Below are 12,584 nucleotides of genomic sequence, written 5' to 3'. Positions count from 1 at the left end.
TTACTAGCTAAGTGGCCTTGACCAAGTGAGCCTTGAGACTCGTAATCTTCTCATCTGTTAAATGGGAACACCGATGTTTGGAAGAGCTGTTATTAATATTTACGGAGAGGATATTAGCAACGTATCTGACAGAGAAAAGTTGTTTAATTTTAATAATTCTCACTTAACACCTAGGTAATAATAACAACAATCGTTTTCCCTGATATTTTCAGTATGGTTTGGCTGTTGACATAGTTGATAAAGTTTTTACTTTCCTGCCATAAGAAGTGTGGTGCATGGACATAATTAAGATATTTGCTTTTTTCTAAATCTTGCAGTCTAATCCTTCTGAATAGATCAGTACTCACTGTTCATAATAGTAGCCCTAAAATAAATGTGATCAGAAGGAACGTCTATTGACTTTAAGAAATGGCTCAGAAGAGTAAAAAATAAATAAATAAATAAATCCACGATATAATTTGTTTTCTATCATTTACCTTTTTCTCCTGGGAGTAGCATGCTCTTTAACTTCAGAATCCATTTAACTAGGAGTTCTGGTTGGTTGAATTTCAGTGAGCCTACTTAGTTTTTACTTTAACCCTCCTCATCCTCTATCACCTCTTCCCAAAGTGAAATCTCATATTTTACACCTGCAAAGTGGATTTCATTAGCAGGGTGAGGCTTCAAAAGAAATGCCTTTAAAACCGAAATTTGTTTGCATTGCTATGTCCTACGCTGTGTTCAGAGATCAGGTCTGGCAAATTTAAAGCTTCAGTGAGCAGGAAACTTGCATCTCGCCTGACACCTTGTAAGCTTGGTTTCAGCTCAGGGTCACTTAAAACAACCTATTTATAAACCCGTGGAAAAAAAGCTGGGTTTTCAAGAGCAGGAACTACTGACCCTGAAACTGCAGGGAGACGAGTTGGGTGCCTTGATGACATAGACGGTCGGCCACGACACTGCTGCGGATGAGAGCTGCCAGGGCTCTGCGGGTCACGGGGTCTTGGAATGCTTTCAGAACAAATCAATAACCAGTACGATAAAGCAGTTGTGTGAAATTACTACTTTATTCAAACTCATTGTGTCCTAACCTGTTGAGCCGGGACTGGAGCTTTTGATAAGGGAAGTGTGAGAAGGGCTCATGCAAGTTTAATTTTATCAAATGGTGTAGTGTTTCTTTTCTCTGCTCTGCACCCCCCTTATGGGCCTTTTACAGTTCTTTACAGAATTTGTGGTTTTACTTTTGTTAGACGTACTTTAAGTGTGCTAAGTTTTGCAAATATAGCCTGTACAGAGAGAGAATGGCTGTGGTATTAGGAATAGATGTCTTCTAGTGGGTTCAGCAGAGACTACAACTATGGAGAGATTTTCTAAAGCGAATTCTGCCTAAGAAGTGGGGGCAGCGCAGCCTATAGATTGAGATCTCAAACCGTGTGGTCAGAAAAACCTTAGTCAGAATCTCAGTTCCATGACTTTTAGTGGCTGCGAGACTTTGGGCAAATCATTTAACCTCTCCAAGTTTCCAGTTCTATCTGTGGAGATGATAATCATGTGATCTCTCTCACGAGTTGCTTATAAGAGTTAAATGAGATAATAGACATAAGCCACTTTGCAGAGTGTCCAGCGTGGTTAAACACTCAGTAAGTGCAGCTAATAGAGTAATTATTACCCAAAAGCCGTCTGAATATATATTAATGTTTACATTTAGAAATAAATTAGTGCCATGGTCTAAAACGTTACTCTAAAATACATTTGATTGCTTTTCTCTTTTTGAGACATGTCTTTAGTGTTGAGAATTCAGAAAAACTCTTGAACACAAAGCATAAAAAAAATTGATCCTCAATCTCATCACACAGAAATAACTGTTAGTGCCATTCTAGTGTATATCCTTCTATATTGATTATCTAGATTAATATTTAAGAAAAAAGTGGGATTCTACTTTATTTGTTCAACAAATGTAGCATTAACCCTGTTGCTACTGGGCGCTAGGCCCCGAACGCTTTTCGAAGCCGGCCTTTCCTCCTCAACCTATTGTGCAAATGTTTTTATGAGCAGCTGCGGAAGGAGATGTCAATGCCTCCAGCTTCCTCAGGGTTATCTTAGATTTCCATTAAGTCTTTTACAACTTTCCTGGATGAGCGAGCTGACATGAATTAAACGCGAAATTCACGAGCTCGAATTGAGCGGGAAAGGTGAGGAGGACCGCTAAGAGAGAGGACGCTGGTGAGTCACAGCGAGACAGGGGGCCCGAGTCAGGGCGCGAGTTCCCGCCATCTGTCACCCACCATCTCAGGCGCTGTGACTCTAGGGTGAGCCCCTGCCCTGCCTGGCCAGGCCCCCTGGGGTGGGGGCGGAGTAGGTGTTTCCCAAGGCTTCCTCAAGCTCACTGCGGGAGAGGCACCTAATGGTGATCTCCAGCGCCTTGCTCCCCGCTCCTTAGGGTGGGCGACCTGCTCCTGGTACTAAATGACCAGTCGATAAGGACATCTCTACATGGCCTGGCAAGAGTGACATGCTGTAGACGAGCGTTTTTGTTTGTTTGTTTGTTTGTTTTGGTCCTTAGTAGACTAAAGGATCTTAAAGCCCGTGTTAAAGAGAATAAAAGGGTAAAGAGAATAGAAACTGTAAGAGCAAGTGCTTCTCGGTCAGGTGAGAAGGGGAGAAACTAACTGGAGGATGGAGCGCACGCTTCGCCCTAAGGCCAGGTGCTGTGGCTCGCCCCTTTGGGAAGATGTAGCTCAGATGAAATTATAGTGCGAAAGGCAACATCGCATCTACTGTTTTCCCTTTAAACAGTCACTAAGTTCTCCACAACTGCACGCAGCAAGGCCGGGCCGTGGTGGAAAAGAAGCCGCGTAAAATCCTCGCGTGGACTCTTCTCCATCCAGGACCCCTTTCGACTCTGGAAATTGGGCTCATGCTCTGCGCTGCCCCTTCTCCCAGAAGCTGCTTCCGGAGCTTCTGTTCTTGGATGAGCTCCTCTCCTCTCCCGGGTCAGTGGATGGAAGGGCACTTCTGAAACGGAATCTGTCCCCCGCTCTGCTCCCAGGGACTGCGGAAGCTTTCTGCCTCGTGACCTTTACCACCTGCTCCCAGGGCATGCCCTGGGCAGCACCTGTCACGGTCTCCTGGGGCTGTGACCTGAGGCCCCACCGCAGTGCCTGCCTCTGCGTGTACTGGGTGGAGGACGCGGTGGGGAAACCTTCGCAGTTCTGCCAGAAAGCAGATGCACCGGTCAGCTCCCAAGTGAACTCCCTGGGTTGCGAAGGAGCAGAGAGGGGCAGTGTTCACAGCCGGCGACAGCGTGCGCCCCCCCTCCTCATCCCCAGCCCCTCTGGACCTGGCGGAGAAATGCTTTAAATGAGCAAGGCTTTGCTGCAACTGAATTTAAGTCTATATGGTGATTTCTGTTGAGAAATTCATGCTTTTGGGGGGGACCCAGAATCTCTTCTGTTGTTTTTTTCAAAAAGCCACAGTGGGGTGCTGTAGCGACAGGATCTCACCATTAACGTTTAATTTCTTTGCTTTTGTTGGTCACTTAACATTATTTAAAAGTATGCTTTGGCTGGTGAATAATACTTTTGGATTGCATTCAGAATGCATAAACAGCTGTAGTAAAACTTGCTGCCTTGGAAAGGAAGCCTACCCAGATGGGCCAGGTGGTGCTGTGGATTAACGGACCAGCCTTTAACCTTCCTTAGACGCGGGTTCAAGTCCTGCTCAGATCACCACCGAAAGATGAGGTGTCGGCGTCATTTTGGTTTTGAATGCCAATCACTGACTCGTTTCTCCAGATCATACAACTCCCCAAATTGTTTGGCCCAAGTCTGCACAATTGGCAGTTTCTACTCGAGGGAGGGCCAGTCCCGAAATAGCAGGGTGCAGCAGGTCAGCGCTGAAGTCCATTGGCAGAGATGAAAGGGGAAGTCGCGAGCCTGCGAACACCTGCCAGCTCGAAGCCTTGGCTTGGGCCCATGCAATGATTTCCTCGCTTTTTCAAGCACTAAATTTGGTAAGGGCAGGAAGGGAAAAAGTTTCTCTCAAGTTTTGCAGGTATGCGCGTGCATGCAGGACCGGAACTGGGTAGAAAAGTCTGCGTTCTTCCTTTCCAGACATCGGGATCTGAGCGTGGAATCCCCTCTCGCTGAGCACCCTGGGTGGGGATCTGACCGTGGTTTTTCCCCGCTCTACTTTCTTCTTACGTAATTTTGCTCAAGCCACTCACTCCGGAGTCTCAATTTCCCTGTCTATGGAATGGGAATACGGTCGAAATGCGTTATTTTTCACATTCTTCATTATCTAGGGAAACATTCCGAAAACTGAAATTATGTTTGCAAAACATAACTAATTCTCCGGCCGGCAATCATTGGGTACGTGCGAAGCGTTATCATTACGAGAGGAGTTACTTGACAGGTTACCGTTTTTGATCCCCAACTAGTGATTAGGTAAGTTGGTATTCTTCTGGGTTCATACTAATTTTTTTTTCTGAAGACACCAACTAGGATCGGATGACCAGACCGTCGGGAGGATCCTACCGCGAGCGGCCTCCGCGGGCAGACGGCGTCCTCGCTGGGGAGCCCGGCTCTAGCGACGGCCCCGCTCTGTGTCTGGGGACAACCCCGTGGCCTGGAGCGCAGTGCCGACGTGCTCCCCTGGTGGTTGCGCTCCCCGGGCCGGCGCCCCGTGCGGCGAGGACGTGGCCGGGCCCGCGGCGCACGTGGGCAGCTCACTCTTCTTGCTTCCTCGCCAGGTTCACCAGCACCAGGACCGGGGAGAGACCTTCCAGTGCCAGCTATGCCCTTTCACCTCCTCCCGCCACTTCAGCCTGAAACTCCACATGCGTTGCCATCAGCACTTCCTGAGGACGGAAGCCAAGGTGAAGGAGGAGATCCCAGACCCAGATGTCAAGGGATCTCCCCACCTCAGTGACAGTGCCTGCCTGGGGCAGCAAAGGGAAGGAGGAGGGACAGAGCTAGTGGGGACCATGATGACGGCCAACACTCCAGAGAGGACTAGCCAGGGTGGGGCTGGCGTCTCGCCTTTGCTGGTGAAGGAGGAACCCAAGGAAGATAACGGCCTGCCAGCCTCCTTTACCCTGAATGCTGCCGACAGGCCGGCCAACCACACAAAGCTGAAAGACCCGTCCGAGTATGTGGCCAACAGTGCGTCAGCATTGTTCAGCCAGGACATCTCTGTTAAGATGGCGTCTGATTTTCTCATGAAGCTGTCAGGTACTTGAATAGGGTTGTATCCTTTCTTTCTCTGTCTCTCTCTCTCTCTCTGTCTCTCTCTCTCTCTCTGTCTCTCTCTCTCTCTCTCCCTCCCTCTCACTCCCTCTCTACCAGTATCCTCATCTGTGAAATGAACTGGCAGGACCAGGTGATTTCAAAGTCCCTTTAAATTCTAATAGTCTGCAACCTTCGTATATGTTCTCCTTTTTTCCCAGTCCTTTGGGAGCAGGTGTTGCTGTGGTTTGGATCTAGAAACAATAGAGACTGTTGATTTCCTCCTGGTTTTTCTCCTTTATGGGTTCTTGTGGTGGGGGAAAGGTCACATGGTGAGCCAGGAAAGGTCACGTGGTGAGCCGGGTTGGTGGCAGTTCTTCGTGTGACCTTGGTCCCTATTTCCCTTGTCTTGCATGGGGTTCTTTAAAGTGCTCGTATGGAGCATCTCACTTTGCATTATTCAAATTCTTCATTTGTTTTAATTTGAAAGATTTTTAAAGGACGTATATTCAGAGACGACCATTAGGAATTAGAGACTTTTAAAATTTGAGCAAATGATAAAGATTATCTTAAAATTTTCCTTCCAGTGGAAGAATGTTTATTGTGGTAAACTATACCCAACATGAAATTAACCATTTTTTAGTGCTGTTCTTTGGCCTTAAGCACATTCGCCTTGTTGTAGAAACGTCACCACGATCCGTCTCTGCCATTTCTTCATCTTCCAGAACCTAAACCTTGTACCTGTTACATTATAACTCCTTAGCTCGTGGTAATCGCTCTTCTGCTTCTGTCCCCATGAACTTGACTACTCTGGGTACCTCTTGGATAGTGGAACTGGAATTTATTTTAAAAATTCCTTTCCCACTTCCCCAGTGCCATTTGGAAAGAAGATGGAGTACAAGTCGTAAAAGTTAATTCTTATCCATTGATATCACTTTCGCCATCAAATGACATGGGATGTTTCTTTTAGTTTTCGTCTTTTTTTCCCCTCCAATTTCTTTGATTAAGTCATCGAGTTGAGAGGAGGACATAGAGACGTTGAGGGAGGCTGTTTCTCCTGACTCCCTTTCGGGATGATGAAACACGTCCTGGGATTGCGCTGCTACTTATTATGTTTTTAAAAGTATGATGTTAAATTTTAAAAGCGACGTGGAGGGTGGGGAGAGGTGGCTGAGAATTGGTTCAGTCTCGCAGTGCAGGTGGCCGTCCCCAAGCCGGCTTCCAAATGCCATCTCAGCTCTTTGGAGAGTGACAATACCCTTTTAAATGGAGAATAATTGGTCACCACCTTCCTTTAAATGGACTGTGAGTCGGATTTCACTAAATGTCACTGCCAGGTGAATTAGAGGTTCAGCTTCACCCCGAAGACCCTGTGCTCAGTGACACTTCAGTCAGGTTTCTCGGAACGTCCCCGTCACCCCAGATCTTTGCCCCTCAGGAGTGCATGACACTAGTTGGAAGAAATGAGAAAAGGTAAGGGATGAAAATGAGGCGTCACAGGACTGAGCTGAGCAGGAGGAGAGAGCGGAGACTGTTACGGGGAGGCGGCCCGACCTGCCCTGGGAAGGGTCGAGGCCCAGGAACTAAGCTGCGCCGACTGCGGCACAGAAGAGCGGGGTCCCCTCTCTCCTTCCCCCCTTCTCCCTCTTCCGTCAGGGCTTTTGGACATGTCGAGTTTTATATGGAAACATTTTTGAAAATGGGGAAGTGCAGGCTTCTAGTGTCCCTTTGCTGCTGACCCTTGAGAATCTCCCTTGATGGTTTTTTTTTTCTGCCAATATAGCAAAAGGGGCTCCTTATTTGGGCTCTCCTGGTGCGTTCCCGAGAAACGGAATGCAAATGCCACCTTCACTTAACAGAGCTTAGAAAGGGGGACTGTTCCTTACTTAAGAAATGGGGAAGCGAAGTGGGGGCTGTAACTCTTGCTAAGGGGTTGCTCCCTTTCCTCCCCAAGCCCAGGAAGTGCTCGGGCCCGCAGGAAGGCGAGAGGGGGTGAAGGAAGGATTGGCGTGTGAGACACCGGTCCCGCCCGGCTCAGCTCCGGGTGCCCCACATCCAGCTGCAGCTAACCCCCGCCTCCGTCTCAGGGAGCTTGACTTAAGGCTGCGGCTGCTGAGAGCCAGAGTCGCACACAGGAGGGACACCGGCGGAGAGGCATGCTGGTAGGCTGGGGCGAAAGACTCTGCACCAAAGCCTTATGCTGCGATCTGTTTTCTCAGTTAGCTATTGATGGGGACTTGTTTACAATTTGGCAGTCGCAGTATTTACCGACTGATCAATTGGCAGAAGAAAACAGATAACAAATGCACACTATTTATGCAAAAGGCCCATGCAGTTATTTTATGGTGGCTTACTAGAGGTCCTGAAACCTGACTTGTGTGCTCCGTTACCTAGCAACCTGTTATAAAGTCACCGGGGAGTGAGATGCATCGGTAATTTTGTGTGTGTGTGCGTATTTGGATGTAAATGTAAACTTGGCGACTGTGGCAGTGCAGCCCATGGGAGGAGAAAATACGTTAAAAAGAAAGAAATACATTTTCTGGAGGGATTTTGTTTCTAAATTCCACTAACTCTTCGGTTGGTCGGGCCCTATAATTGATGTCTGCTGTCAGTGTGGAGCTGTGCCTGGCTGTGTCTGTGGCTGTGATCCCAGACCAAAAGGCCAAATCCCAGAGAGCTGCGGCAGAGTTTCTAGCTCTTTCCTTCGTCAGATGTAGTGCAGCGGCGGTTAGCATCGGGCCTGGTCCCTCGGTGTCATAACGGCGCCATTGTTCTGGCGACGGATTTTTGAGCTGGGCTCTGTGCGTGCACCTGCCGGGCTGCAGGGTGCAGCTGTTTGTGGGCACCGAGTCTGCGAGTCTCTGTGCCAGCCACATCGCTGTCTGCAGAACCGGGGGACAGTGACGAATTCAGACGTGTACATACCTACTTGTTTCCAAAAGAGAGATGGAAAACACTTGATTCTTTCTTGCCGGGTTATTAAGGGGGGTCTTTCTTGCTCCTTCAACTAAAACTGAGCATAAAGATGACTAGAGGGAACCCAGTGGAATTAAAAATCGCTGTGGAATGCTGTTTAAATGGACTCTGAATCCTCCTCCCATCCCTACTCTGGTTTTGACATTTTCCAGCGTGTGTGAAATCAGACCCTTTCTCCCGGCCATCAGCTCTTCTGCCCGAGCCCACACTTAACATTCCTTGGTCCTTCAAGACTCATATTGCCCCCTGGAGCCGAGGCTTCTCAGGCTCAGCCCCACGATCGATTCCGAGAAGAGAGGGGGCAGCGCCTGCCGCCGGCCTCCTGGGCCAGGGGAAAATACTTTCATAAACTTTGCTCAGGGCCTCGGCCGAGAAGGCAGGCCTTTGAGGACTGCAGCCCTCCGTGTTCACATAGATCTTTCTTGGGAGGCAGAACACACGTGCAGATTGTCGCATGTCAGAGCAAGTGACTCAGGTGTCCCATGACCAGGGGCGTGCAGGGCCGAGGTGACCTTAGAGAGCTTAAGTTACTGTCGCTTCTGTGCCTCCTCTCTATTATCTTGTATCTAGCAACAGTTCTAACAGGCTGCACATTACACTTTCCTGTGGAGGGGTGTGTGAGTGTGTGTGTGTGTGTGTGTGTGTGTGTGTGTGTGTGTGTGTGTGTTAATGCCAGGGTCCGGCCTCACTCCCACAAATTATGATTTAATTGGTCTAGGATAGGGCCCAGTCATTGGTATTTTCTTCAAAATCCTCGGATGATTCTAAAATGCAGCCAAGACCGAAGACGTGGGATATTAACTTGGTACCCGGTACATTTTGTTCAGTACAGCTCTCTTCCCTGCTTTCTATACTAGACCATGAAAGCGGGGCCTCCGAAGCATTCACCGGAGGTCCAGGTGGACGTGAAAGAGGGGCCTGAGTGAGTCATGCTCACTGAGTCCCATGTTTTTCCTCGTGGGGCTTCACGACAGGCGAATGAATGGAAGCATCTAAACGTTCTCTAGGTAGAACTAGAAAGCCTCGAGACTCAGCTAGAATATCAAGGAGCTAAGCATCTCATCACTTGAAGCCTGATTCGAAGTTGCCTGCAGTGGCCTTGCATTGCTTCTCTTTCTGAAAACTACACTTTTCAAGATATATAATTTAATTCTAGCTCTCCAAATTACAACCAAGCCTTTGACAGAAACTTGGCACCTCAGTTGTTGGCTGGGAATATCTTTTTGTCCCTGGGTTTCGAAAATAAAAGATACAAGTCATTTCAACTATTTTTAATTTGGAAACTGGCAAAAGAAATTTATACTTTCTCCCACATTCTATTACTTTCATAAAACTGAGGCCAAAAGAATTTTAACCAGGAGAGATGGACTTTTTAAAGCAGCGACTTACAGATGGATAGAAGCCGAATTGTTTTTAATTTATTAGGAGCTCAGCCACAAAATAGCAAAGGTTTTCTTGTGTAAATGAAGGGGGGTTGGTGAGTCTGTTTATGTCCCATAGGCCTTTGTTCTGCATTTCCATCTATTTCAAACAAGTTTATGCATCTGTGGTTACAACACGGTTAGTCCGGGAATGACAGCTCCCGATCCTGTGTTACTTTTGCTTGTGCTGCTGGAGGAAGAATGGGAGATGCCCAGCAAACCAGGCTGTGCTTATCGCCTGATGGCTCTGCCTGGCTTTCTGTAAAACCTCTTGACAAATGAGCCATCCTCGTGCCGTTTGGTCCCTACGACGTCGGTGCCAATGGCCAGCGGCTTCCCCCACTCCCCGTGCTTAGGCGTCTTCCCCCGGCGACCTTCCTTCACATCTTCAGTTTGGCCTTTCTCTTTAAACCTGCCTTGCTGTTGCTGATCACGTGATCTGGTGTCAAGCTGCTTTTAGGCGTCTTATACACGCAGGTGGCCTGAGCACCCTTGAAATCCTGGATTTTATTGAACCTGGTGGTGATTCCAATGAGAGGGAGAGTGTGACTCTTTCCCGTTTTTCAGCGACTCGCTGCTCTGTGAAACAAGGACCGATCTGAGTGACAGAAAGGCGCAGGTGCCATTATGAGAAAGTGGGACCTGGAGTTACACGCATGTGCCGAACTTCCACCAGAGACTTTGCGACATTGGCTCATTGTTTATTATTTTTCCTTAACAGTCACTTACATAGCGCTTACTCTGTGCCATTTAATGCATTTGAACTTCATAACAACCTTATGGCAAGGTAGTATTCCCATTTTACAGATGAAAACTAAGAAACAGAAAAGTTAAGAGACTTGCCCGAGTTTACACAGCTAATAAGTGGCGGCACCGGGATTCCCATCCGGGGGCCTGGCTCTGGTATTCCCTACCGGCCCACCCCTCAAGCTGCCTGGACCCAGATCGCAAAGTAAGGAAGCAGCCGAGCCAGAACTTGGCTCCGTTCTCTGCCCTTCGATGTTGTTGAGTTCGCTCGTCTCCGGCATAGGCACTTTCTCTGCGTGTCGTGTGTTAGACGCTATTGGAAGTTGCAGTAATACTTGTAGGCTTTTCAGGAATTATTTAGTGCAAATAGAGCAGTAGCAGTAAGGACAACTTATGTTTTCAGAGAGCTTTTTACTGTACAGTGTATTTCCAAATCCATCGTCTGATAACAAGCATTAGATGAGGAAACCACGACTCAGCATAAATCCTGTCAAAGGGCCATGACCAGACCCCAGATCTTTCTTTTCTCACTGTGCTGGATAAAGTGTGTCCAGTTCTAGAATTGCCCCCCAAATAATTTTTACCTTGATCAACCTTTGGGAAAATTTTTCAAAGGCTGTGTTTCCGCAAAACTGAATTCAGCTCATTTTCTTCCCTCCCTCAGAAGTACACTTTCCTCTACTCATTACTGTTGTTACTATTGTTACTTCCTCCGCTATTATTACTATAAGCATTATTACTAATCAATTGTGTTTACAGGGAGCCAGGCACTTTGCCAAAACTTCATGTAATTTTCTCACTTAACCCTCTCAGTGGCCCTATGGGGTTAATAATATTGAACCTATTTTATAGATGAGGAAGCTGGGGCTAAAAGGCTTCAGCTACAAGGGACGGAGCAAAGATCCAGCTCAGCCCAACTGCAAAGCCTTGGCTCATGACCACTTAATTAGCTATTACCTAATTTTTTTTCTCAGCTGAGCGAACTGGTTTTTGACCCCGTCTGCCTCGCTGTTTGTTTTCCTTGGCTTCGAACCATGGCATCATTTCTAATGCATGTTAATTCAGTCACTAATCTGGTTAAATATTTTGTCTTCGAAATAGATCTGCAATTCCTCCCTTCCCATGCAGCCCTTCCCGGCCATCACCTCACACCTAGACATCTTCCCCCCAGGTCCCTCCCCGACACCATCTCCATCCCCAGGCCCTCCCGCACATTCTGAAATACCTCTGGCATCAGGCTGTGGCCACCTGGCTCTTTACTGCTGAGTAACCGTATTCCCAGTCCTCTCAAGAAAAATGTTCGCCGTCTTCACTAGCTTATAGATAGACGCCTCTCATTTCCATTTTCTGCCTTCACTCATGCTGGTCCAGGGGTCTGTCTGGTAGTTTGAACCGTGGAGTTCCGTGCATCATCTTCCCGTTAGATAAAATGGGGGTAAGGCTTTTTCTAAAAGATAGTTAATAATGTCATTAAAGCTAAAATAACCATTTAATGCACCTCTGACCCACAGTGGTCCCGTGTCTTTGTAGAGAATTTCTAGCAACGTCGGCCCCATGCCTGTGGTAGCCTCCCTCTACTGCCCGGCCTATGCAAAGGCTAGCCATTCTTCCAAGAATAGTTCCCAGTTCTTTAGTAAAACCTCTTCCTTTTTTTCGGTCTTCGCTGCTTGCCCCCATCGTGAATTCCAGTGATACTTAGAGTCTTTATCACCCTGGCTGGTACTTCTATTATTGCTGGTGCGTTCTATTTCTATGTTAGTCTTGCTTCTCCAACTGTTTGGAGTTGCTATGGGGGGAGACGATGTTTCTTTTATAACATCTTTATCATTGTATCATCCACAATGCATTCCATGATGAGTTATAAGAAAACTATTACATTCTAGAAGTCAGGTTTTCAAAGGTTGGGATATTACTTCACTTAAAAAAGATTTGCAGATTCACAACCACCTCCGTAATGCTTAAGAAGATGGAATAGGGAGCAGAGGTCTGTGGAAAGGAAGCAGGCGTTTAAAGGGAACGCCAAAGGGTTCGCGCTACCTTGGCGTTGTCTCATGTCTTATGTTCCGGGACCTCAGTTTGTAAGGCCAAATCTAGGAACTTGAGTCTCCCACAGTTAAGTAACAAACGGTTTCACAGTTTAGCAGCTCAAAACAATAACCGTTTTCTTAGTTTACGACTTTGTGGCTTGGCAGTCCGGGCATGGCTCAATAGGGTGCTTCTTCTGGCCTCTCCTGGG

At 47.4% G+C, this 12,584-nt stretch overlaps 1 protein-coding gene across 5 annotated transcripts in view; it reads left to right on the top strand.

The window, feature by feature from the left end:
• Positions 1 to 12,584, top strand: part of ZNF827 (zinc finger protein 827) — a 147,428-nt gene that overhangs the window by 40,041 nt on the left and 94,803 nt on the right. For all 5 annotated transcript variants that reach the window (XM_016164055.2, XM_016164054.2, XM_016164057.2 and 2 more), the window contains exon 4: positions 4,730 to 5,210. In XM_016164055.2, coding sequence (XP_016019541.2) covers positions 4,730 to 5,210 — 481 coding nt within the window. The remainder of the gene's footprint in view (positions 1 to 4,729; positions 5,211 to 12,584) is intronic.

This window comes from Rousettus aegyptiacus, unplaced genomic scaffold (genome assembly GCF_014176215.1).
Source record: "Rousettus aegyptiacus isolate mRouAeg1 unplaced genomic scaffold, mRouAeg1.p scaffold_m13_p_16, whole genome shotgun sequence".
Lineage (NCBI taxonomy): Eukaryota > Metazoa > Chordata > Mammalia > Chiroptera > Pteropodidae > Rousettus > Rousettus aegyptiacus.
This window is presented reverse-complemented; position numbering and strand designations above follow the sequence as displayed.